This window comes from Cricetulus griseus, chromosome 3 (genome assembly GCF_003668045.3).
Source record: "Cricetulus griseus strain 17A/GY chromosome 3, alternate assembly CriGri-PICRH-1.0, whole genome shotgun sequence".
Taxonomy (NCBI): domain Eukaryota; kingdom Metazoa; phylum Chordata; class Mammalia; order Rodentia; family Cricetidae; genus Cricetulus; species Cricetulus griseus.
In genome coordinates, this window is record NC_048596.1 from 7,695,469 (window position 1) to 7,722,275 (window position 26,807).

At 48.8% G+C, this 26,807-nt stretch overlaps 1 protein-coding gene across 2 annotated transcripts in view; it reads right to left on the reverse strand.

Moving 5' to 3' along the window:
* Window positions 1–499: 499 nt before the first annotated feature.
* Rbm20 (RNA binding motif protein 20) overlaps window positions 500–26,807 on the reverse strand; it is a 192,841-nt gene continuing 166,533 nt past the window's right edge. Inside the window, exons 8-14 of one of the 2 annotated variants that reach the window (XM_027407021.2) lie at window positions 23,302–23,381; window positions 20,379–21,042; window positions 14,789–14,881; window positions 13,097–13,751; window positions 11,315–11,449; window positions 5,555–5,676; window positions 500–610 (exon numbers count right to left, since the gene is read on the reverse strand). In XM_027407021.2, coding sequence (XP_027262822.1) covers window positions 500–610; window positions 5,555–5,676; window positions 11,315–11,449; window positions 13,097–13,751; window positions 14,789–14,881; window positions 20,379–21,042; window positions 23,302–23,381 — 1,860 coding nt within the window. The remainder of the gene's footprint in view (window positions 611–5,554; window positions 5,677–11,314; window positions 11,450–13,096; window positions 13,752–14,788; window positions 14,882–20,378; window positions 21,043–23,301; window positions 23,382–26,807) is intronic. The other variant, XM_035443060.1, reaches the window with a different exon arrangement.

Genomic DNA, 26,807 nt, shown 5'->3' on the forward strand with positions numbered 1-26,807 from the left:
ACTGGATCATTGGTGACCCCTCTCAAGACCACTGAACCTGACTCAGCTCCCTTGGGACACAGAAGCCAAATTGCAAGACCACTTCAGGTTCACTGAAGTGACTCTCTCCATCCAGGGCTTCTGTCAAACTTTTTCCTTGTACGACCCAGCCTTGCTTGACTGACCTACCATAACCAATCAAAAATTTGAACACAGTGACAATCCCTGAGAAGTTGGGCTTTATGAAAAGGAAATGAACTTTGGCACAGAAGCGATAGGTGAGAGGAAGAAAGGAAAATAAGCTAAAAGAAACAGCCCACAGGAAGCTGGTCACCCTTGGTGGGCAGGACTCAGAAGGGTGAGTTGGCTCCTGGAGACACTCCGGGGTGTTTTGCTCGTCTCCGGGAACGAGCCCAAGCACCATGTCCTGCCTGGCTCTCCTCTGGTCTCAGTTCTGTCGCCGAGGCCAGGCTGGCTTCCCATCCACCTTCCAGAGACAGTGGACCTGGCAGCAACCGTGTCAAAGCTTTCTCCTCTCGAAGTGTGGCACGATCCCACCGTCCTCCGGGCTTGGACTGCTTGCCCCCTCTGTCTCCTTCAGGCCTTCCTCTGCCAGCTGGGACAAGTACTTCTATGGAGGAGAGAGGGACAATGCAGGCAGAGAGATGTCAGTGGTGGTGGTGGTGGTGGTGGTGGTGGTTTGTGTGTGTGTATATGTGTGTGTGAGAGGGGGAGGGGGAGAAACACAGAGAACCCTTTTCTAACACTGTGGCAAACAGGGCCATGCCTCCCATCTCTTGTGTATCTTAGGGCAACAGGACCCCACTATATTTACAAACAATGTAAGTATCTTGTGGGAAAAGTAGAAAGGACAGATACTGACCACAGCAATCATCCCCATCCCTTCTTGCTTGCCAAGCACTTGCTAACTGCCCGGCTTACACTAACTCAATCCTCGTGACAACACTACCTATTTTCCAGTTGTGGGGGGGACTGAAGATGACAGCATGCCCTCTCTCCAGTGTGTGTGGGGGACTGAAGATGACAGCATGCCCTCTCTCCAGTGGGAGGGAGGGGACTGAAGATGACAGCATGCCCTCTCTTCAGTGTGTGTGGGGGACTGAAGATGGCAGCATGCCCTCTCTCCAGTGGGAGGGAGGGGACTGAAGATGACAGCATGTCCTCTCTCCAGTGGAGGGGGGGGACTGAAGATGACAGCATGCCCTCTCTCCAGTGTGTGTGGGGGACTGAAGATGACAGCATGCCCTCTCTCCAGTGTGGGGGGACTGAAGATGACAGCTTGCCCTCTCTCCAGTGTGTGGGGGGGACTGAAGATGAAAGCATGCCCTCTCTCCAGTGGGGGGGGGACTGAAGATGACAGCATGCGCTCTCTCCAGTGTGTGGGGGACTGAAGATGACAGCATGCCCTCTCTCCAGTGGGCGGGGGGACTGAAGATGACAGCATGTGCTCTCTCCAGTGTGTATGGGGGACTGAAGATGACAGCATGCCCTCTCTCCAGTGTGTGTGGGGGACTGAAGATGACAGCATGCCCTCTCTCCAGTGTGGGGGACTGAAAATGACAGCATGCCCTCTCTCCAGTGGGGGGGGGGACTGAAGATGACAGCATGTGCTCTCTCCAGTGTGGGGGGGACTGAAGATGACAGCATGCCCTCTCTCCAGTGGAGGGGGGGAAACTGAAGATGTCAGCATGCCCTCAGAGTTGTGATTGGCCATGGCCAATAAGCCAGCTGGGGCTGGCTGGTGTTGGGGGTATTTGGGATCAGTGCTATAAGAACAGATAGGGGAAGACCTGACTATGTTGGAGCAGCAAGAACAATGTAAACTTGACTGGTAGTTATAAAGGGCCAGGTGCAGTTCAGTGGTCAAGTGTGCAGTCTCAGCTAACTGATGTCCTGGGTTCAAATCCACTGCCTCTGCAGGCAAGCGACTGAATGTCCTAACATCTGTGAAGTGAGGATAACCATGGCAACCTCACAAGCAGTCGGGGGAGTGGGGCAGTGTTTGCTATAAGTGGAAAACTGACAAATGTCTCACAAAGCACCCGGCATAATGCCTGGCACTCGGTAAATACTCAAGAATGTCAGACTTTCTCATGAACTGAACCTGCTGTAGGATTGGGAGAGTCCCTAATCTCCCCCCTACCCCAGAAGACAACTAATCTGTTAAGTGAGAGCGATGGTATCTCCCTCACCCTCCACCTGTTGTGAAATTTTAGCTTTGAGAGGTGGGTGCAGTCTGACTTGGAGACAGACCCCTAGCAGATGCCTGTGGGTGAGGCTGCTGCCCAGCTTCTCCTCTGCCAGATTCAAGAATACTGAGTGGATGAGTACCCTGCGCGCGTGTGTGTGTGTGTGTGTGTGTGTGTGTGTGTGTGTGTGTTCTTCCTTGGGCTTGAAACAACCTTCATTCCCAGTAAGGCCTACACTTGCTGTACCAGATCACTCCTGTGGGTTCACATAGAGCCGTGACCAGCAAGCAATGAAGCTGTACTGAGTGAGGCACCTTCAACCTGTCCCTGCCTCTCAGGGCATCCCTGACCACCTCCCCCGCCACCCCACCCCAAGGCTTCCCGATGCGTCTAACTCAAGTTGCCTGACTTGAGTTAGACAACGCCTGCTGTGTGGGTCTCACTTTTCACACAGGCACTTTGGAGTGAAGTAGGAGAAGCTATAGAGGCGGAGGCATTCTGCCAAGGCCCCTGACAGAAGCCCCATCTGAGGTGCGGTGACAGAGACTCCTGGCTCCCTGACAGGTACACCAGGGACACTTGAACTGAGCTTGGACAGTGTGAGGTATGAGGCAATGTCTGTGCCCAGTGTATCTAGGGACCACAGGGGTGGTGCTGGCCTGCTGTGAGAATGGGAGGTAGCCTGGACTTTGACCCTACAGGCCTTGAACACCGAGCAGGCCACCACCCTGGAAAAACAGGCAGCCTCTGAATTCTTCCTGACTCTCTTAGTGATAATGAGCTTGAACTCTGGGATTTCCTTGGGGACTATATAATTCCACTAAGAAAAGACTGAAAATCTCACACTGAGGAATTAGACATTCCCAGAAAGACTGTTAAAATGAAGACTCTTGGCCTTTGTATGTAGCTCAGTGGTATTTGTCTAGTATGTACAAAGCTTTGGGTTTGATCTTTAGCACAATAAAATTTTAGAAATGAGTTCCTGGGCCAACACTAGAAAGAAAAGCAAGCAGGGGATTGGTAGGCTCAAATAAGATGCATGTTTAAAAGATGCCTGCTAACTCAGTGGAAAATCAGCACCAGGTACCCCCATGACCCTTTCAGCCTGCAAACAGTCTAAGAAGAATGATGAAGTCTTTGGGTTGGATGACCATCCCCAAGTAGCTCTGCAAAGCCCAGTCTCAAGTCCCTGCTCTGGTCAAACCAGGCCCACATTCTCTTTCCTCCCAGGGGAGACAGCACATGTGTCTGCTGTAAACAGCTGCTCCTTAGAGGGATATCAGGAGGCTTAAATGACTTGTTTGGGCACAGCCAAACATTTAAGTCTCTTACATGTGGGAAGCCAGGTTGGGGCACCACAGGCCTTAGTTTTGAAGATTAATTTTAGTGGTGGTGAAGTCCCCCTCTCCCCCCCCCCTGCAGCTACTCTGCATAGCCTGGAGCAAATCCTACAGCTTCCCTTTGTGTTTCAGTTTCCTCAATGATAAAGCAAACTCAAGATTCTTAACTCGATGTTCACAACAATCATCTCAAGAATGGTCTTAAATTACATGGTACTGCTGCACCCCCCATACGTGACCTAGTGCATGTACTCCAGAACTCCAATCTAGGCAATCTAGTTCACATTCCTGCTTAAGGACCACTAGGTTAGAACCCGCAAAATGTCTCAGTGGGTAAGGGAGAGGGCCTCCAAAACCGTGGGCCTGCGTTTGATCCCTGGAACTTAATGGTGGAAGGAAAGAACCAAGTCCTGTAAGTTGCTCTCTGACCTCCACATACATGCTATGGTATGGTGTGAGTATATATATATATATATATGTGTGTGTGTGTGTGTGTGTGTGTGTGTGTGTGTGTGTGTGTACATGTGTGTGTGTGTGTACATATGTGTGTGTGTGTGAGTGTGTATGGAAGCCAGAGGTTGATATTAGGTCTCTTCCTCTGTCACTCTCCACCTAATGTTTTGAGGCAGTCTCTAAGTGAACCTGGAGCTCACTGATTTGCTAGACTACCTGGCTGGTGAGCTCCAGAGATCTTCCTGTCTCTGCCTCCCCAGTGCTCCCAGGATTATAGGCATGCATCACCATGCCCAGCTTTCATGTCATTGCCACAGATCCAAATGCAGGCCTTGGTGCATACGTGGCAAGCTCTTTATTGCCTGATCCATCTCCCTATCTCTAAAGATTCTGACAGTAAACACGCAGTTGCCTTGAAGTGCTCAGACTCCACCCCCACCCCAGCAAATGAAATCCATGTAAAACCCAGAGTGTGCCGGGACTTAATCATGAAAGCTACATTCAAATTAGGCATAGACATTGCCTCAGCTCCTCGCACTGTCCAACATCAACTCAGGTTTTCCTGGTGTACCTGTCAGGGAGCCAGGAGCCTCGGCCACAGTCATCTCAGACGGGGTTTCTGTTGGGGGCCTTGGCAGGATGCCAGTTATTAGCATGCTCATTGATTTTTATGATGCTTTAGAAAACCAATTAACGTCTCTGGGATAGAAAGAAATTCATCTTACAGCTGATAGAGTCTCCTGCTCAATTTGAGACACTGCTTTTCCTAACTGGTGTAAACTGGTCTATCAGGCTGAGGATGTGACCAGTGTATCTAAAGGCCCAATCCCCAGTGAAACAAAGAATAAACACAAAAAGCTGGTATTTACTAATAAAGGCATCCTGGGGTGAATGAAATATGGAGTTTAGTGCATTTTATAAGTGACATTTTAATATAATGCATTGCTTAGTTATTTCCTTTACCGCTGGTCTTCTATATGCAACTGGAACCTACAAGGGATTTGTCTGCATCTGTTGCTGTTGTATCCACATGCCTAGAACAGTTCTGCATCTATGCGCTGCCTGCGACAATAATTTGTTGCACTATCTGAACATTTGAATCGGCAAAACTGAGATTTTTATTCCAGCAAAAAAGGTTATCTGCATGGAGAAAGAGAAAAGGAAATGCCCATAGCTGAAGTACCCAGGCCTGGCTGAGAGGGCCAGCTGTACGTATGTCAGGAGAATACGGGCAGAGATTGAGCTGTGCTCCACCGTGCTGGGGGTGGCAGGTGTTTAAAAGGCCACTGGAGTGCTGTAAGTATAAAGCAGAGTTGATGCTCCAAGAGCCCTGAGGTGAAGCCAGCCTGTGGGACAGCGCAGTAGGGTCAGCTGTTCTCCATGTGGTGGGAGGAGGTTTCAGTTTACAAGAAGCCTGTCTAAAAGGAATGCTCGGGGAATAAAAAGTTCCTACGGGCTTGAAGATGGAAGTTCAAGGCAGAGGCAGGTGAGGCCCAAGACTTCTGGCTGCTGGCATGGGAATGGAGAGGGGGAAATCTCACAAGCTGTGCAGCAAGGAAGGCGAGCGGTTACCTGTAGGTTTCTGTAGTGGACAGTACTGCGGCAGTGGCTCACTTTGGCTGCCTCCTCGCTCGTGTAGAAAAGGCCACACAGCTTGCAGTAAAAGCCAGTCCTGGGAACCACGAACTCCACTCCTGGGGAAGGGTGGGGAATGGACAGACAGCGTTAGGAAAGTGGTGAGGGACCCCATGGTCCTCACCTCATTTGCTGTTGACTTTGATGGTTATCATCGATTCTTTCAGCTTCACCTCACTGTCCACGTTTACAGTATAGCCACACAGAGAAAGTGCCTAGCCCATTCACAGGCGGCTGTGAATGTCAGGGATGCGCTGCAAGCAGGGTGGAGGGCACCCAGCAACGACGGCTCAGTGTCCCGCCTTTCATGTCTGAGTCCATGAACCTGCCTCTGAGGAGAAGGGAGGAAGGTGTCTCTAGTTTTCTAAGGATTTCATGTCTGCTTGGATCTGGGAGCAAGAGTATAGAAAAATTCTCTTTAGGACCATTTTTACTAAAGACACATAAAACTAAATAAAAGAGGGAAATTTACTCGCTCACTGTAATGCAAACATATTTTTTTTCCATGTGATTTGTTGTAGACCAGGCTGGCCTCAAACTCACAGACAACCATCTGCTTTGGCCTCCTGAGTGCTGGTAGCTAAGCCTAGGTACTACACGCATGTACTCAGGTCCTACATGGTGGACTGGAGTCTTCCCTGTGTAAGCAGAACACAGCAGCTGAGGGGGGGGGGTGCTGCCCATTTCCCTTAATGGTGCAATCTGGGGAACTGCACTGAAAGGAGACAGGGAAGGTGCTCACTGAGAGGAGGAGAGGCAGCCGTTCCTCGGGCCCTGAGCCTCCTAACCACAGCCCCGCCCTCCTCTTCCTTCACTTTGTGCTCTCCATGCAGGAGATCCTAAACTTGTAAATAGAACTTTCCTTTACATCTCAATAACAAACATTAATAACAATATAACAACAACAATAATAAATGGAAATAATTCATGGAGAGTGGTGGCTCCGAGGGCGGACAGGAGAAGCAGTCCTCTAGCCCAAAGCTCCATACTTCAGCTTGGAACCTGGGCTGTCTCTCTGCTGTGCAGCTGTCTGCCTGATGTCTGATGTCCTCAAAGCACTCAGCGTTCAGCCACAACCCCGGAAGTGAGAGGATGTCATTCAGTCTAGCTGTCCCAAGGGGCTGAATGTCCCTCTCCTTCCCCTCTACTCCTCTTACCCTCCACGCAGAGAATGAACACATGGCTCCACTTGGCCAAGGGGGGGCAGGTGAGGAGTGAGCTCCAGGCTTCTGATGGGGAATAGGCATCAAGCAAGGCCTACCCCCTCTTTCTTCTGTTGTTAGAAAACAGCTGTGTGCTGGCTGCTGCTCTCCAGAGACACAATGCAAGAGAGAAAGGTACTGCTGGGAAAGAACTCTGGTCAGAGCCCTGACTCTGTCCTGTCCCATATCCTACACGCAGCAGGGTGCAGCTGGGCTGTACCAGAAACATATCCCTGGGGATTCCAGTGTAAACCAGGCCGTAGACTCCTTGTCACTATCCTGGGGTCCCCAGGAGGAGGGTAGCCACCTCAGGGGAGTCCAGAGAAACTGAAGCAGGAGCCAAATTGTGCAGCTGTGGCTCCTTTCAACCAGAGGGTTGCAGCTACCATCTGTGGGGTTGTGTGTGAGATGTCACTTGCGCAAAGTCTCCTGCCATACCATGGAAAACAAAACCAAAGAGCGTGGAAGCCACAGTAATAGGGGAGTGAGGTGGCACTTTGGGTGGTGCAGGCCCCGCGCTCCTATTTAAGCTGTGACCTCAGAGGCATTGTTGGACTTCTCTGGACTGAGTTTTCTCATCTGTAAACTAGGAAGAACAATGCCACACACAGCGTTGTGAGGAAGCACCTGTCACTTTGCGTGATGCTCAGGAAGACACTGGTTTAGGAGCATAGAAACCAAGCATCCAAGCACTGGGCTTCACCTACTCTCTGGCCCTTCCCAAGGCTGCTGGAGAGCCACTTCCATGACTTGGCAGTAACTTTCTTCCCAGGCCCTACCCAGTGGGTTGGGTCACTATCGGTAATCAAAAGACAGCATTAGGGAAAGATGAGTAGAGGCAGGAGGATCTTAAACAACAGTGCCACCCAGGAGTTGTGAGGGCACCACAATGGCAGCCACCACTCCCTTAGGAAGCCCAAATGCAGGGACCAGAGCAGAGCAGCATGGAGAAGCACCGCCATAGCATGGTGGGATCAGAAGCCACTGGAAGCTCCATCTCTTCAGGGTTTATTAAGTACTGTTATTAGAGCAGCATCTGCCTCCTAATGATAGCTCCTGGCACGGATAATTATGACTCTGTCATCCTAGTAAAGCCCATGTTGGAGAGAGGGGGAGCTCACTTTTTGCCAGCCATGCTATTTGGTTATCGTACGAGCAGGCCTTGGCAGGCTCACACTGGCTAGAGTCACAAAGTGCTGGCCTGAATCACAAGCGCCCGCCTCCAGCCATGAACACCCCCGTCCCTGACAACAAGACTGACCTCCATTCTCCCAGTGGGGTGCCCTGTCCTTGGCATCCTGTATTTTACCTCTGTGCTCTCCACAGGGACCGGAATGTTGTCTCTCATGTTTCTAGAAATCTTTCTGTAGTAGTGACCAATCCTGGAGTGTAAAGGGTTTGCAGCCCCAATGAGAAGCAGCACAGTGGGCCTCAGTGAATTCCAAACAACCCATCAGCCCTTCCTAAATTCCTGCTACTGGAAGGCACTAGGACCCCACATCCTCAAAATAAGTCTACACAGAGGCCTTTTACTAGCATCATAGAGATAAAGAGCCCAAAGCAAAGAGGTTAAATAAGTTACTGCTTGTCACCCAGCCATCAGCAGCAGAGATGGGATTTGAACTCAGGATTAAGAGGCCATAGTCTGTGCCCTTACTGAAGGGCAGATGGCAGTGTGGCCAGGGAACAGACATCCCATGTTCTTGAACTTGATGTGTGACCTTGAGAAAGTCTCTATGGTCTCCTCCCTTGTCAAACACAGAACACAGTAGCATCCATTCCTGGAGGGTATGAGGGTATAGAGACCAATGAGCTATTGGCATTCTAGGCTAATGAAGATAATCTGTAATAGTCCAAGCTGCAAACAACCTCAATGCCCATCGCCAGGTAGACAAACAAACAGAGTGTGATATACCCAAATCTACAAAACAGTACAGGTGCATACGTGTATCAAAACAGACAAGCCACACTCTTTGCATATGTGTCCTTCATTGTATGCCAATTACACTCTAATATAGCCCTTTATAAAAACAAAGTCAGATGTCATTTTCCTCCTAACAGGTTGGCAAAGATTAAAAACTGATAATCTGGATTTGGCAAAGAGTTAAGGAATGGGAATTCGCCCTGGAGGTAGCACTGAAAGCTGTTATCCTCTTTTCAGAGTGCAATTTAGTTGCAATTATAACATTTTCAATGCCAATATATATGGCCCAACAGTACACAGTGCTGGGCTAGCAGCCCGTCTCACAGAAATGCTGGCATGCGCACAGAGGGAGCCAAACCAGCGCATATGGGCAGCAGCCGAAGACAAAGGCTCAGAATTTGAATTCTAACAAACACCAGGCTCGCTCAGGAGCCTCATGACCGCAGCTTAGGTTTCCTACCTGTAAAATAGGGATTTAAAATACCACTGTTTCTTCCATGTTTGGAGAGTACTCAATAATGCATACCAAACACTATGAAAACTGAGTGGTGACAGAGGACAATTCATAAAAGCTTAGCTGTTACCGCATGTTCACAATGGAAAGACAACAAACGAAACTACTTCAGTGTCCACCAGTAAAGCATCGGCAGCTAATGATGCAGATTTTAGGAAGGGGTATTTGCAGTGTTTTAAAAGCTCTCTCTGTGCCGACTCAACTAGATCCCTAAGACCTGCTGCTACAGAGTATGGAGTGTATGGGAGAAAAGTCATGGTGAACACGACAGCAACCACCCCTGAGGTGGGGAGGGATGATTAAGACCACTAGTGTTGACTTTATATGGTCTGTTTTTTTAATTTGTTATAATAAGAATTAACGCTGTCTATAGTGAAAAGCAATAATGTCAAGACATGTATAAGGAAGCAGGATTCACTCTTAATTTTTGCTGTGTCACTTGGTTCCAAGTTCCCACTTGAGACTTGTTACACTCTCAGTTCCCTTGGGGCCCACGGCACAGCACCATGTGATCCAGTAAGTGTTTGCCCAAATGGAGCTTCTGCAAGGCAGGTTCTGCGACATCGGTGTCCAGAGTTTGAAGTGCCTCAGAGCATCGTGATTCATTCAAGGTCTGCCTTTCATTTTTGAAATATTTGTGTTAGGAGGGCCAGGGAGACAAATCAGTGCTAAGAGCACTTGCCCACAAGCATGAAGACCTGAGTTCTAATCCCAGGCATTCATGTAAAATCCTGAAACCTCAGCCTTGGGACTCTGTCTCTACAGGCAGGTCCCAGGTCTTAGCTTGCCACAGCCCAACATGGTGAGGTGAGCTCCTGTCTCAAGGGGAAAACATGGGGAAAGCTAGAAGAGGGTCTATCTGACACCTCACTCTGGACTCCATATCACATGCATAGACACATATGCAAAAACAAGCACACACACAAACACTTTACATATGTCAATTTTGTTTTGAGAGATACTATGCTGCAAGTTTTTTTCTTAAGAACAAGATTTGTCATTTTTCAAATCTATTTCTATAAAAATGACATATGAGAGTAAGAAAGAGAAGACGAGTAACAGAAGCGTGGATGGAAAGGCCACGCCTGCACGTGAGTGTGTCTTCCCTGGGTGACTCTAGGGTTCTAGTGTGTCCTTGTGACACTTTCTTAAGACACACTTCCCAAAACATCCCCTCTGAAATCTGTTCCTCCCTTATCCCTCTACTCTCCCATCTTCTAGAGTCAATGCAATGATCACGGACCTCAGTCCAGGAGAGTCTCACTGGTGTGAACACCACCGCCACACTCACTGGTGTGAACACCACCTCCACACTCACTGGTGTGAACACCACCTCCACACTCACTGGTGTGAACACCACCGCCACACTCACTGGTGTGAACACCACCGCCACACTCACTGGTGTGAACACCACCGCCACACTCACTGGTGTGTATCACCGCCACACTCACTGGTGTGAACACCACCGCCACACTCACTGGTGTACACGACTGCCACACTTTCATAATAAAAAACCCACCTACAGGTCCAACCCCCTGCTACTGATGAGGAGACTAAGGCTCAGGGAGGCAAGACTTGTCTGGAGATGCAAGAACATCCACAGACTGATGGACAAGGGCCTCAGTTTCTGTGCCATGTACCTCTATCAACTTTGGTGCACTCCGTGGCCTCAGAGAAGCAGATTTTTGAGGAGAAATGTCGTATAGCATTATTCTGAGACACGCAGGAAGATGGCAGCAAAAGGGGTTCATTTTAGTTGCACTTGGGAGGTAGCTGGGCTTCTGTTCCCTGCCTAAACAAGACCTAATGGGGAAACAGGCCTTTCTTGGCCGAGTCTTACTGTTGTGCTATTCACGGTTGGGTCATGTGGGTATTAGGTCTACCTCGGGAGCCTGAAAGTGTAAGAAACTTTACCACTGTGCAGATCTGGGTTATTGCATCATACCTTAAAAACAATCACAACACGATGGCAAAAGCCCTCTTGAGCTTCTCCAAGTCACTTTAGAACTGTCATTTCCTGGAGCTGAAATTCAGGAAGGACTGTGAATTTCACCTACCTAGAGGAATGCTAAGCTCACTGAACACATCCTCTGGTTCCCAGGAAGGCAAAGAAAGGGGCTCTTTCAGCTCTGCTTCCGTGAATTCTGGTGATCTCACATCCAGAGTTTTCATTTCCATGTACCTGGAGTTTTCTGCAAAACATGAGCCCATGGGGTGGAGGATGGGGACAAACCACAAACCACACACACACACACACACACACACACAGAGAGAGAGAGAGAGAGAGAGAGAGAGAGAGAGAGAGAGAGAGGCTAATGAAACACACAGCAGTCCTCAAAGAGTCCCTGTAATTCTATCCCCTGCACTGTGTGATTGGGAATTGTCCCTTGGACTGCTTTAATCACGTGAGGCTGGGGCTGCTAATTAGAACCAAAGTGTTATAATTAAGAGCCTTTTCCACTGCCAAAAAAAATGCCACACGCAATAAAACTTGGCATATCTTTGCACTTGGCAGAGGGGGATGGCTTGGTAATGCCTTCACTTGGATGATCTGCCCTCCATTACCCCCAATCAGCATCACTCCCTCTCTGCAGGCAGAAGAATACTTAAAGGGCAGAAACTGCTGACATCCACCAAGACTAGCCAGAAAGGCAATGCCGCTCTTATCCACACTTGTGAAGCAACACTATTAAACATACAATTCAAATATTGCCTAAGTTAAAAGACCCTTGAGACCAGCATATGTTGAGACCCATGCCACAAAATAAAAGGGGCTCAGTTGGAGAAAGGTGAAAATGTCCGTGCTTTTTATGTGTGCCTGCTCTAGATGGGACAGGCCTCTCTGTTTCTCTAGCAACAAGCAGGCTGATCAAGGCTGTTTCCATGGAGACGCAGATCCCGGCAGGTGAAACACACACTCAGGTCAGCTTGACATGGAGGAAAGCCCAAGCCTCTGGCCACCCACAGGCTTGTGCTACCCACAGGCTCTGGGTTGAGATGTGTCCTTTCCATCCTTCCCCTGTATTTTCTGCTTCATGGGTTTCACTCCGGCCTCGGTAGTGCCGGAAGCTTTCTATAAAATGAATCTGTAGTTATTTTCACTGTAAGAGTCTTGAGGACTGCTTGCCCTCCCTCCACCCCCCCCTTCCCCAGCTCTGGATGGATCTGTTTCCATCTGGCAGAGGAGCCAGGGCTTAGCCCATTTTAGACTCCTCAGTTCATGATGTCACAGAGCTGAGCATAGACACAACATCACCTCCGGTGGAGGCCGACTTGTTCCTGGGATGAGTCCCGTTCCACTATCTGACCCTGGAGAAAAACAGATCTGAGGTGGTTAGAAGGGAAGCAAGCCAAGCCCTTTAGCAAAGCCCCACTTTTTCCCTGTGTGATCTTCTCTCACCTGCCTACCTCCACACCATCAAATAAATAAATAAATAATAAGTAATTGGGGCCTCCACCGTTCAGGAAAGGGCAGCAAGCCATCAAAAAGAACCCAAACTTTAAAAAAAAAACAAAAAACAAAAACCTCAACCTGATCTTAGATGCCTGTGCCAAAGTGGGACCCCCATATTAGCGCAGAGAAATCGTGTCTATCTCAAGTTGCTTCTCAGAACTCAGATGGCTCCTGTTGGATTTCTTTTACACCATCTGCCTGAAAGCTCTAACAGTCTAAACCTGCCTTCAAAGGCTTGCTTCTGTACATGACTTCTGCCTCGGCTTTAGAGTAAGTTGGAAGCTCCCATACGTCTGTTCCAGTCTGCACATGCCCACATGTCCTGAGAGAAGCAGTGATCCGTCCAGTCCGCCCAACCACCCGTGGAGGAAAGGAAGGTAGTTACCCTCGGTCAATGCGCCTTGGCAAGCCTGGCCTTGGAAGTCGCTTTCAGTAGGGGGGCTGGCTTTCTCTTCCAGGGGGCTGACTTCATGAGCCCCATCTTCAGGGGACCCCCTGGTCTTGGTGTCATCGAGAAAAGGGCTGGACTGCCCGGCCCTCTCATCTGCTGGCTGGAGGGAAGACATTTGCTGGGCTGCAGGGGCCAGACGCACATCTGAACCCTCCGCTCCTCTTGCCTCCTTCTCATAGCAATCTGAGACCTCCAGTGAGAGGCCTGTCGCGCATTCAGCTGGCTTCCGCTCAGCATCCAGATTTAGGCCAGGCATCTCCACGTCCGTGTCATTGGGACAGCTTGTAGAAGTAGATGGCAGTTGTCTGGGCAGTGTGTGCCTGATTTCTGCACCCCCATTCCCGATGGTCTCCCCCTGATTGGTGAAATCTTTGGCCAAGTCCAAACCTAAGGTGGCTGTCACACAGGAAGGCATTTCAGGGAGGATTTTGTCTTTCTGGACGACGGGCATAATTTCTTCCAGCTCTGGAATGTCCGGTTCCATGATAAAATCTTCTTCCCCTACTTCGTCCACTGTGACCAGCTCCTCCATGTTTGTGGGGTACCAGCTGTCCCCCTCGGCCTCACTTCCACTCTCCCAATCTTGTTCCTGTATGAGGATGTGGAGAGGGAGTCAGAGGGTGGCTGATAATATTCACCCAGAAGCTGTATACCCTGGGCTAGATGAGCCCTTGGCAGGAGAGAGCTGAGTGTTAGTCTCCTTGGGAAGCATTTGCTAGGTACTTAGGTCATGTGAGCCCCTCAAGTCTTACTTCATGCATTGACTCGCAGGACATCGTACAAACCACACAGGCTTCAGAATAAGCCCCGATCTGCTGTGCCTAAAGTGACACGAATTCCCTATTCCTGATACAGAATAGGTATTTGGTAAATATTTTTGAATGAATAAACTGTAAATGTCAAACAACACTTAGCAGAGCTGTTTCTGTGTATGTATGGCATCACTAAAGATGATGGAAAACAAACAAACAAAAAACCGCTCACAACCATCCTCCAAACTCCCTGTCTCTCAGCAGAGGTGCAACTCACATTTGCCCTCCTGTGCTTTTCCCTTGGCATTCCCAGCAGCCTACGGCTTGGTACACAGATTCAGGAGGGTGGTTTCCCCTGACCGGAAAGGCATGAAGCTGGCTACCAGCCAAGGACATTTCTTTTGCCTGTGGAAGCCCAGCCCAGGAGGACGGTAATTGGATTTTGATTTTTCACTAAGTAAAAATAATCTTTATAAAATACAGAATGCCTTGTTAATCTCGAGGTCTGGGCCTGCTTCAGTCAGGACTCCAGCTTGAGTACTTGTGTCCCTGACCCACTAAGGGACCTGCTTATTTTGGGAGCCTGGCTCTGAAGCCTGAGTCTTTTTTTGGGCATATGTTTTCTTTTAGCAGCACAGCCAAGTCACTGGAGAGGAAGGCAGAGCCCAGGCATGTGGCTAAAGACCTCCCCAGTGAAGACATCTAAAGACCGCCACAAATCCATTCCCTGAGAAAGCTCGAGGCCACCGGAGGAAGCTCTTCTGGAGACCTGCACACATTCCATGCAGCTCTGGCAGGCAGGCGTAACCGACTCCTATGACTGAGTCCTTGATGCAAATATATGATGCCACCAACAGGACAGGGACAGATTTACCTTCCTCGTCCTTGTGTTTTCTGGATCAGAGGACTCAGCCGCTTCCTGCTGTCGAGGGCCTTCTTCCATGCCATCCTGCTCCTCCGTTCCAGCCTTACAAGGGAAGAACAGAACAAACAAGACTAAGAGTGAGCGGAGGCAGGAGAATGAGGGAATGCAGAGAGAGAGGCAGGTCTACATGCTTCTCCCCTGGTCCCTCTCAGTGCTGGGGAAACTGAGGCTCAGAAAGGAGTTGTTTACTCAGTCAGACAGACAGACAGACAGACAGACAAACAGACAGACATTTTGAAAGCTGGCCCATTGGCTTCCAGGGGACAGAAATTCATGGCACCCTGAGGGTTTGTAGTGAAGGTGACTATAAGAAGCTAAAAGTGACCTAACTTGGTCAGGCAAGACCCTGGCCACTGTGGTGACACTGTCCCCCGCCCACACACAGCCAGTGCTGTGAACCAAGTACACTCCTTTGCCTTCCTCCTTACTGCCCTTTTCCCTTACGTTAAGGTCCTCAGTGACCCACATCTAGGAAACAGCAACTGAAAGCAGGTGTTTGGTTTGAGAATTAGGATTGCTAGATAGCAACCGGGAGCAGCGATCTGTAGTCCACACAGTACTTCTACAATCTTGAGGTTACTGTGTGTGTGTGTGTGTGTGTGTGTGTGTGTGTGTGTGTGTGTGTGTGTACTCACACCCATGGAGGCAAAAGACATCAGATCTTATGGAGCCAAACAAGGGTCCTCTGCAAGAGCAGTGTGCACTCTTAACCACTGACCCTCTCACCAGCCCTCAAAGCTACACTTTAAATGATTACATAAATACCCACATAAACTCCTGAACTGGCCTTCTTGGCCTCATTTGACTAAAATATTACCAATGTGATCCTTTGTAGAAAAGGCTTTGGGGCTGGAGAGATAGCTCAGAGCAGTTAAGGGCACTGGCTGCTCTTCCAGAGGACACAGGTTCAGTTTCCAGCACCCATGTGGGGCTCACGGTGTCTGTAACTCTAGTTCCTAGAGATATGATGCCCCCTTCTGGCCTTTACAGACACCAGCCATTGCAAGTGGTATGCAAAAATTAGGTGCAGGCAAAAAAAAAAAAAAAAACATACATATGAAACAAATAAATAAAAACTTCTAAAAGAAAAGTCTTGCTAATTCTCACTTTAGAAGTTTAGAAGTTTCTAGAGTTTACTCTCCCATCACTTAGCCCTTGCTCACCAAGCTGTCTGGGCTTCTTTGGAATAGGGTACACTGTATTTTACCAACATCCTTGGCTGAAATTGGCTCAAGGTCAAGGTTCTGATTTTAATTACTTGCAAGCAGACACACACACCCTTAAGCTGATAAGAGCCAACTGGAGCAAGAGCTGGGGGCTGACTGGTATAACTGGTTAGTACTGGACAGTTGAAGCAGGAAGATCCACTCTGAGCTTTCCTCCAGTCTTCTATGTGCAGAGCAAAAGCAACTGCAGCTGTCCTTCCAGCCACCAGAGCCAGCTCCCACCAAATGATGGCCACTTACATTGCTGGTGTCTTAATCTTGAATACATTATCCCGGCCCTTTCTAATGGAAATAAGCTACTGTTCCTGCAGACATGCTCCTGGTCAATAGCGCAAAGCATCCCATCCATTTCAAGCTTGGAGAGCTAAGGGCAGCCTTGATGATGTAGCCAGAAACCCCTTCGCCAGAAAATCCTCTGAAAAAGGGGCAGTGGGGGGGGGGAGCTGGGGCTTTCTGGTTTTCTCTTTGCCCTGTGAACAGCTCTAGGTGAGAAGGGCACATTCTGAGGAACAGACAAACAGAATCCATACCCAGCTCCCCCACCTCTCAGACCAACGCAGTGAGTGGGTCTCAACAGTGGTGAGTGGGTGTCACCACCACAGAGCCAGGAAATCCTGCTCAGCTACGATCTCTTTTCTGATCTCCACCCTCCACACAAATCTATTTTCTACAAAGCCATCCAAAAAGATCCCCTTAAAACGGAAAAAGAACCACACCCCCACCCTCCCATGCACTTTCTCCTCAGAAGATTTATTTACTTCCCCTTTCAGTGAAGTCTGAGAATCTTTACTCTGTACATGAGGGCCTGCATGATGCAGGGCTCCTGTGTACCTCCCAGTACATTCGTGTGGTATTCAGTTCCAGCCACACTGGCCTCTAGACACACAGGAGCCTTTGCAAATGCTGTTCCCTCTGTCTGGTCTCCTTCTCACTCCGCAGACATGCAGCCTTCCTTCGAATCTCCCCAGGGAGGCCTTGAACCCATTACAGTTACTGACATCATCTCATAGCTCTTGGAGCTTAGCGTCACCCAGATGCTCTTCTGTTCATCTGAAGAGTGACTTGGCCTTTCCACGGTGTCCCAGAATGCTAGGGTCTCTGAACCAACTGAGCAGGAGTGGTTTTTCTATTTATTCTTCTAGATTATTTTAGTCCCCCCCCCAAATCCCCGGGTTTGTCTTCTACAAGTCTCTAGCCATGTGAGACTTATAGTTCATACTACCCATTTTCATGTGTGTGTGTGTGTGTGTGTGTGTGTGTGAGCGCACATGCACATGGTGACCATACACATGTGTGTGCACGTGTTTGTGTCCAGACACATATATGCATGCATGCATTAGAAGACAACTCAGGTATTGGTCCTCATCTTCAACCTCGTTTTGGGCAAGGCATCTTTGTTGTTTGCCACAGTACCACACTTGCTGGCTCACAGGCTTCCAGAGATTCTCCTGTCTACACCTCCCATCCTATCATAGGAACCCTGTGATTATAGACTACATCCCCCTTTACCTGCATTCCAGAGACATGCTTGCAATGAAAAAATGCACCCATTGAGCCACCTTCCCCACCCTGGACTTTTTTTTAAGGCATGGGAGACTCCATGAAGATCTGTAGAGCTGGTTCTTGCTCTAGGTACCTGAAGGCAGCTCTGACAGCAGGGTCGAGAACTTGGCCATCTGGAGTGGAGCAGGAGCTGACTTCCTCCATCGGTCACCACCCCATGCTTGGCCTTACTCGTCCTACCACCTTGCTGGCTTGGCTTCCCTAGACACATCTGTGGTCCTTGATTCGGCCCTTCTAGAAGGAGCCATTCTCAGTGACTTGATTTCTTTCTGAGGTTCTAAGGTCAGGTCAAGACTTGGCCACCCGTGACCACTAAGAAACACACAGGGCTTCTCTGCCTGTAGAGACTGCAGAGGGTCTGTCATGGGCACAAGCTCACTAAAACACGATTGCAGCTAATGATAATACCTACTTAGCAAAAACAGGGAGACAGAGACTAGAGTGTGGGCTGGTTCTCAGTAGTCAAGCCTTTGCTGCTAAGTCATTGCCTCTTCCACAGATACTCTGTGCCATGCTCTACTCCAAGGACAGGGACAAGGCTGTGAACACAAAAGATTCTTGCATTGTGGAGATTGCATTTGGGGGTTTTAGGGTGAGGGTAGACGCTGTTGAGAAAGGTGACACCTGATGTGTGCGCAGATCATTCTGAACACAGAAAGTTGAAGGAGACATAGGGTGCGGGGTGTTGAGATGCTACTCAGCACCCGTAAGCAAAGATAAAGATGCTAAGAACAAGTGAAGTGGACTTCCAGGGAAGGGAGACTCCATGCCCAGGGGATCATGTGCCCGCCCAACTCCGTGACTACTTCTTAGCAATTGCAGCTGCCCTGTGGTTTCTGGAGGCTGGGGTTCCAGATTCTCTCACATGCCAGGGTCTGCAGGTAACTAAGGCCCTTATATAAAATGACCATGTATTTGCCTATAACCGACACATTCCCTCATATAAACCTTAAATCACCTCTAGATCACTTTTTATCCCTAGTGCCATGCACACACTATGTGAATAGTTATTTTATTGCCTTCTTTAGACATAACATTTTTTTAAAGTTTATAGATATTTATTCAAAACGAAACTTTCTCCCCAAATATTTTCAATCTGTGGTTGTTTGCATCCACAAGCATGGAACCCAGGGATACAGCTGGGAAAAGTGCACCCTCTTTTTAAAAATGCCAGATGGCTTGCATTTTCTCAGAATCCAGTGTAAATCTTTAACACTACCCCACCCATTTCTCTGATGTCACCTCCCGTGCAGTTCCTGTCTGGCCAGTTGAGAAGACATGGCAGACTTTGATTCCTGGTAAGACCCCCTGCCCTTCCTCTATTTATTTATATACTTACTTGCTTAATTACTTATTTATTTGACATGGAGTTGAAGCCAGAGCCTCTTGTAACTAGGCAATGCTCCACCATGGAGTTTCATCCTAGCCACTGGCATTTTTATTTTGAGTCAGGGTCTCACTAAGTTGCCCAGGCTGGCCTTTAACCTGAGATTCTCCTGCCTCTGTCCACCCCTCTGTATTACAGACCTGTGCCATTAGGCCCAGGCCTGGTATCCTTTTTAACAGAACGCTAGGCATTTGTCTACCATATCCTTCTTGGTGGCCAGTGATTTTACAACTGTGTTGAGAACTGATCACTGGTCCTTGAAATGCTTCTTCCACATAAAGATGCAAATGAGTTTTATCCAGTGAGGATGCAGCCAATGTTTCCTTCTGAGGACACCAGTTACACCCCTCTGTTGACTGCTGCTATAACCCTCCTCTTCATCAGCCCCTCCTTTGAGCTGGCTTTATTCATATGCTATTAAGATGTAATGCGGGAGCCAATAGAAATCTTTGGCATGTGTTCGCTGTGTGTTCTACCAGAATCATGATCTTATGTTTAAAAAAAAAAAAAAACAGAATATTTTAAATATGTCCTAAAAATGCAGCCGTGTTGAATGTCTCTGGGTTCTTGGACTGTCACCAAGTCCTGGGTCAGAGTGACTAGAAGATGTGCACAGAGGATTTTTAAGAATTAAGTTTCTTATGAAGACCCCTGAAATTCTACTATCTCACCCCCATTTAATACGATGCCTCAGCTAGGAGAAGATGCAGGTCAAGTTAGAATTTCAATCTGGTACCCCAGCTCCCCCACCCCCCGAGTAAGAACCACAGTGGTGTAGCAGACTTGTGTGTAAGTGCCCACTGGTTGCAACGTGACTTGATTAAAATGAAATTAAAGTCTTTTATCTGGAGAATCTCACCATACTTGAGCCTGCAGTATAATTTAGGAGGCGGTGGCTGCTTCTCCTTATCTGTCATTGGAGCTGCAGGTCAGTGATACTTCTGGCATGTGCACCGAATGGACCAAGATCTAATCTCCCTTGGGTAACTGTGGGTGCCAACACCCAGGAACACTCCACCCTGGGCACACAGAACCACAAAGGGCCTTTCCACCAAGTCTCTCCTGAACTTCTAGTGAAAGCGACAAGGTCCCGTGGGAGTTGGAACCAGATCACTAGCCACAACTCTGCCTGTCCCGTTGTGTCATGGCCTGTGCTTTGCTTCCCTCCCCTGTAGTACTGGCGACCCTAACTTCGTAGGGCTGCTGTGAGGACTAAGTGCCATAGCTGACACAGCGTGCTTTGCACAGTGCCCTGCACAGTAAGAAACGTTCATTCATGCCGTACATGTTCATCATCAATGAATGAGGCTTGAGATTTGCTCTAGGCTCGCCCCACCTTCCAGGGTCACATTTGCATCATTACCTCATTCTCTGCCGTTCTGCTTTCTTTTGTATCATCAGCTCCTCCTTGGTCTCTGTCAGGTCTCCTGGTTTTACTTTTCTCACTCTGCTTGGACTTGCCATCCTCGGGGGCCTTGGTGATCTTGGGCTCCAGTTCATCGTCCTTGCCCGAGTCCTCTGGGTGAGGGTGTCTAGTTTCCCGAAGTCTGGCTTCGTCTTTCCTCCTGGACCTTCCTGGTACTTCCTGCTTGGGGTATTTGTCCAACTTGGCTTTAGCGTCTTTCCGATAGTAGCCATCTTCCCGCCCTTTGTAGCTGGACAAAGAATGGAGTGGGCTGGGGGACCCTGACCTCAGGTACTTTTCTCGGTAGCCCCTTCCTCCTTCAAGCCGCTCATCCAGCTCAGCTTTGTCCAGCTGCCTGGGGTAGTGTTTCCGGTCATGTGCCCAAACATCGGTCCTGTCTCTCTTGTCTTCCCCATTTTCCCTCCAGGGGACAGGTTCTCGGTCATCTTCCCTCCTTGCATAGGGAGAGTGCTCCCAGGAGTCCCGGCCGTTGCCCCAGTCAGCCCGTGAAGGGCCTGGCGGACTGTGGGAAGAGCTGCAGGAAGTGAAGCTTGGAGTGTGGGATCTCGGGGAAAGTGATCGGCTCACTGGACTTCGAGAACGCGGCCGCTCTGGACCATACCTGGGAGGAAGGGAAAAAACAGTGTTCAGAAGCTGCAGAGCCCAGACCCCACATCGCCCAGATGCAGAGGGCCTCATCCTCTCAGAGATGTCCTTGGAACCACCCGCGCATCTGTTCATCCATCACTCACAACCCAGCACTACACAGAGTGGCCAGGAACCAGCCTGTCCTCCCTCTGCCGGCTCCCCTACAGTCTGCTCCTAGCTGGGAAGAGTGATTATACTGGTTTGGCTCAGTCCTACCGTACCTCCTCTTAGAAGCTCTGTTTAGGGTACAGGAAAGTCTTTTCCCCGGGATAGACAGGGTGAGAGATTGCTATGTCTATCCTTGGAGACACTGCCTAACCCAGATTCAATGTCGTTGGCTTAAGACTTGAAGCCACTCCTCCACTTGGACCCCATCAGAATATAAGTGACTTAACTTCTTTTTCCCTCTCATTTAGACCTTGTTACAAGTAGCTAAGGCTCTCGGAATGGAAGAGGGGTGCCCATAGCCGGGGAGTGACAGGAGTGAGGAGGCAGGCTGGGAGATCCACAAAGCAAGGAATCGGGAAGCCCTTCTCAAATTTGAGAGGCAGACATTGAGACCCTCAGGAATCGGATCTGCCTAAGGCTCGGAGGCAAACCTCACAGTCTCCCCACTCTGTCACTACAGAACTAACTGCAGGTGCCATGAGCTGTCCTATACACACCATCAAAACCCCAAGTAACCGCCATTTTAAATTAAAAAAAAATCAGACACATAAAAAGCCCAATCCTGAACACTCACTGCTCCCTGAGACTGTTAAGCAGATCTCCTGGATTACACACACCTGAAACCACAGAAGGATGGAGCGTTTCCATCGGGTGGGTTCGCAAATGGAGGACAATGTAGCCCTCCCTGCCAGGACCGGGAGTTGCACCTCTACTAGGACTAGGTGAGTCTCTCTCTTAGCCAACATGAGAAAAGTCTGGACACCTGTCCCTCTACAGTTAGGCTAGAGAACCCCCTGTGGCCACTCTGGAGACTGCAGGCCTGGTTTTGTTTTCCCATCTTAAGGGCCATAAATGACGTTGAAAGAAATCAGCTGGGAAATTACATGCGTTCAGTGCCCAGCACCAATGTGCAAGGAATCAGGTATGTTTTCGGTTTTCCCCCATATACATTCTTACTTCTACATCTACATTCAGTTTGTAAGAATCAGGAACTGGCTACCTCTAAAGAGAATCTGCCACCACCATGCACACCCAGGATGTGCCAATAGCCTGTAAACTTGTCCCCATAGAACCAGAAATCAACCGCAGTCACTGCAATCCTCGCCACCCAGGAGGAGTATCCAGGGGAACCCAGCATCCCTCATGTCCCCACCTAACCTGAGCAGCACTTCTGGACTACAGCGGTATCTTTTGTACGAACAGGGACTAGAAGGAGCTAAAAGGCCAGGTGGATGGATCAGAGACAAGGGTAGGCCAAGTTACAACTCCAATCCCCATGCAGGCTAATTTTATGTTAACTTGACACAGGCTAGAGTCATCTGAGAGGAGACTACCCTAATTGAGAAAATGCCTCCATGAGATCAAATTGTAGGCAAGCCAGAAAGGCGTTTTCTTAATTTGTGATTGATGGGGGAGGGTCTAGCCCATTGTGCATGGTGCCATCCCTTGGTTGGTGTCCTGAGTTCTGTAAGAAAGGAGGCTGAGCAAACCATGAGGAGTCAGCCTGCAGGCAGCACCCTCCATGGCCTATAAATCAGCTCCTGCCTTTCAGGCTCCTTCCTTGTTTGAGATCCTGTTGTGAATCTTTCTGTACACTGTGAAGATGTATCGCTTGCATTGGTTGAATAAAAAGCTGAATGGCCAATCACTGGACAGGGTTTGGGGGGCAGAGAAGACGCTAGGAAGAAGGTGGAGTCAGCAGGCAAACTCAGAGGAAGCCAGGCATGCCAGAGGAGAGGTAAAAGCCATGAGCCACATAGCAGCATGCAAATGAATAAAAATGGGTCAGTTTACACTGTCAGCGCTAGTTAGAAACAAGCCTAAGCGATCGTCTGAGCTTTCATAATTAATAATGAGTCTCCATGTTACAAGTTCCTGCCCGAATCGTTTTGTCTGATGAGCTGTTACGGGGAACTGTGGGTGAAATAAGCCCTTTCCTCCCCAAATGCCTTTTGGTGACGGTGTGTCATCGCAGCAGTATTAACTCTAACCTAGACATCCCTAAGACAAGAAGCTAGAAGATGTGTTAACTTCCGGGTCTCTGCCCTAAGACCTGGAGCCTCACCTGTCTGCTTCTCGGAACATGTCCCTCTCCCTCTGGGAATGGATGTCCTGGATGATAGCAGCCACATTTTTCCCGGGTTTCTAGGCAAAGGCAGAGAGATCATTAGCAAGTACCTCTGGTGTCGGCGGGAAGCAGCTATGGCCTGCCTTGCTCATTGCCTGGCCCACCAGAGGGGAAACGATACCTTCTTCGGAAAAGATAAAAGGATTGATCCAAAAGATGAGTGTGAACATGAGGAGGACCAGAGTAGGGCTGAGGATCCAGAAAGCAAGGCATGTAAATTATATCTTAATAAAGCAGACACTGAAAGGAAAAGAACGAACTGGGCAGTGTGGCACACACCTTTAATCACAGCCCTCTGGAGGTAGTGGCAAGAGAATCTCCGAGATTAAGGCCAACCTGGTCTACAGAGTAAGTACTGGGACATCGAGGGCTACACAGAGAAACCCTGCCTTGAAAGAAAAAAAAAATCTCCATTAACCAAGTCAAATGTTGATAATGAATTTCATTAAGAAGGCTAACCAACTGCTTTTATTCTGTGCCTTTTCCTATGTGACTTATAAAGACTTCCAGAGCCATTCAGACACAAGTGGACATCTTCACAGAGCTCATTCAGGGAAACCCAGGTCTAGTGGACAGACACTGGAATTCTGCACTCTCTGCAAGGCGTGGCTACTGATCTGATACAGCTTGAGTCAAGGGTTGGCCTGGGAGAAACGCCTAGTAAGGGTGAGAATGGAGGGAGACCTATCTGTGGTTTCAGAGTGAGAGCCTAGGGACACGGGGAAGACTTCGTAAAATGCCCAAGCCGGGGAGGGGTCAGCTGTCCGATGAAGACACAAAGGAAAGAAAAACAAGAGAAGACAATAACTCTGATCCTGGGACATGAAAAAGCAAGGACACAGACCCAAGGATTCAGCATTAGTTGGGCCATGCCTCTGGCACATGGTATTTGTATTCAACAGAAAGTCTAAACATTATAAGCATATTCCATGCCACATGCAAGTAACCAAGTTGCCCAGAATACACACTGTCAGCCATTCCATATCTGCTTGAATGGCACCAAAACCTTCTGTGGGGAAGAGGCAAGGCTGGGCCAGGGCTGGGAAGAACACTCCTGCCCGGAACGATTCTTTCTACCCATACTCATCCCAGACAGGGATGTCCCAACCCCCTTGAGCATTCTTTCTGCCTTCCTTAGAAGTGGGCCACTGCTTTCATGCAGCCAACACATGACAAACAATGGAGCTTGAGAGAGCTAATGGGAGCCACCGGGATCAATGAAGTCTATACATCACCTAACCTGTGGCTTGTGCTGGAACAACTGAATCAGGCAGTGGCTAAAGACTATGTCCCCAAACTGGGCAACTTTTCAGAACACAGTAAAATTCCCAGGGTGGGTTGGACAGGAGCTTTATTTTGTAAAACGTTTCAAGGTGAATGTTTTCTACTCTCCTGGTATGTAATGCCTTCCTGGTTCTTCCTTTCGGACCCCGGGAAGCAGGAATAAGAAGAGGAGGGTAGCCTGGTGGGGCAGCAGAAAGAGAGACAGGTTTTACAGAACCCCCACTGCAGGTCATCACAAGAAGTACTCAGGCTCCTCTCCTTATGGTGTGAGTGTCACAATGCTGTCATCATTCCCAAAAAGTGGAAGTGAAAGAGAAAAAAGTCAGTCTAGGATAACATTACAGGACAATTTGAATACACAGAAATGTAGAATGAACGCAGAACGAATCCTGTCTAGTCTTGTGAGGTCTGTACTCTGACCTTCTTTTCCTACCCTGGAAATTCTTTTCAAGCAAATCTCAGATGTCACATCTCTTCCTCTGTTCTATGGTGACATGGATGCAGATCAATAGCCACACAGTAAACCCGCACAGTTCTCACTGTTAATACATCTTGCTGCTTCTAAGACAGGGCAAGAGTCTAAGCCCATGGTGGTCCCAGGAAAGTGCTTGCTTACTGACAGAGAGGGACCAGAAGTTGGAACCTTAACCCTGTGAAATCATCCCCGGCTCTGCCATTCAACTGGCAGAGCCTGGGGTCACCGCTCATTAAATGTGGGGGATTCACTGTCCATGCCTAGAAAGGCAGAAAAATAAGACCTGTTTGGCACCCACAAAAGCCTCAGGGCAGGACAAACTGCATCCTATGAAAGCTGCTGGGATGGGGGTGGGGTTTTAGGCCCTCTGACAGCTCTGTAGATGATGTTTCCACTTCCAAAGTCTAGTGAAGATGTTGAAATCGTCTATCTGAGCCTGAAATTCACCGGAACCAGGCTCTATTAACAGCCCCAGTTGTCTCTGCTGTGACTGGGCTTCCCAGCCTGTAACCCTCCTTTCATTCAGCATCGTCCTGGAAACCCCCACTCTGTAATGCTAATTTTCCTATCCTACATGACCCTGCCAATCAACCCACAGCCTTCCCCTGGCCACAGAGACCAGTTTGGGGATGAGCACATGTGCTAAAAGAATCCAGTCAAAATGACTGTCAGAGGTTTTGTGGGAGCTATTAGGGTGAGCCTGCTTCTTTCTCATTGAAGGAGATGGGACATGCCCTCCGAAGCTAGAGTTGCAGAGGGCTGCCATGCCATCTAGAGGAAAGAGCCTGGGGCTGTGGAGGAGGCGGTATCCCATGAAGCATTGGGGAAACAAAGACATGACAACAGAAAGCAGAACAGAGAACAACATCTTGATAATCACATCTGGGTGCAAAAATTCAGCTGTACCTGCAGCCAGCAACTCCTGCACTTTCATTTACGTGAGTCAAGAAGTTCCTGCATCAATAGGCTTAATTGCCACAAGTTTCTGTTGCATGCAGAGAGAGTGTGTGCCTGTGAGCTGCTTTGTGACAATTTAGGGGCCATAAAGTACATTACTACACAGTTGGAATATGCTGAAGGTCACAATGACCCAGAGGGACAGTATGACAACATGAGGAGCTGAGAACCGCTAGCAAAGGTCAGAAAACAGAATGTTCTAAGCCTTTGCCACTCCAAGTGTGCTCTTAGGACCATAGGGATAGCAAAGAAATGCAGAATCATAGCCTTGCCCCAGACCTGTAGAATCCAAATAATTCTGGCAAGAGCCCAGGTGACTTCATGCATGCTGAGCTCTGGGAAGCTCTGCCAGAATACTGTCTGTCCTGCATTCTGCCTGGGGGTCTGTGAGCACAAAGCTACCCGAGTTTCTGCTTTCTTGTTTCGTTTTATGTTGTTCATGTAGATGGTGGAGAAACCTAACAATTCGATATATTAAAAAACAAAACAAAACAAAAAACAACATAGCTGATGCAAATCCAAAGTAGTCTCGGGGTTTTTGTTTTGTTTTGTTGGTTGGTTGGTTTTATTTGTTTTGTTGTTGGTGTTATTGACACAGGGTCTCACTGGGTAGCCCTGGATGACTTGGAACTCACACTCTTATATTTACAGAGTTTTACCTGCCTCTGCCTCCCCAATGCTGGGGTTAAAGGCAAACACCACCAGACCCAGCCAACAGTCCCACATT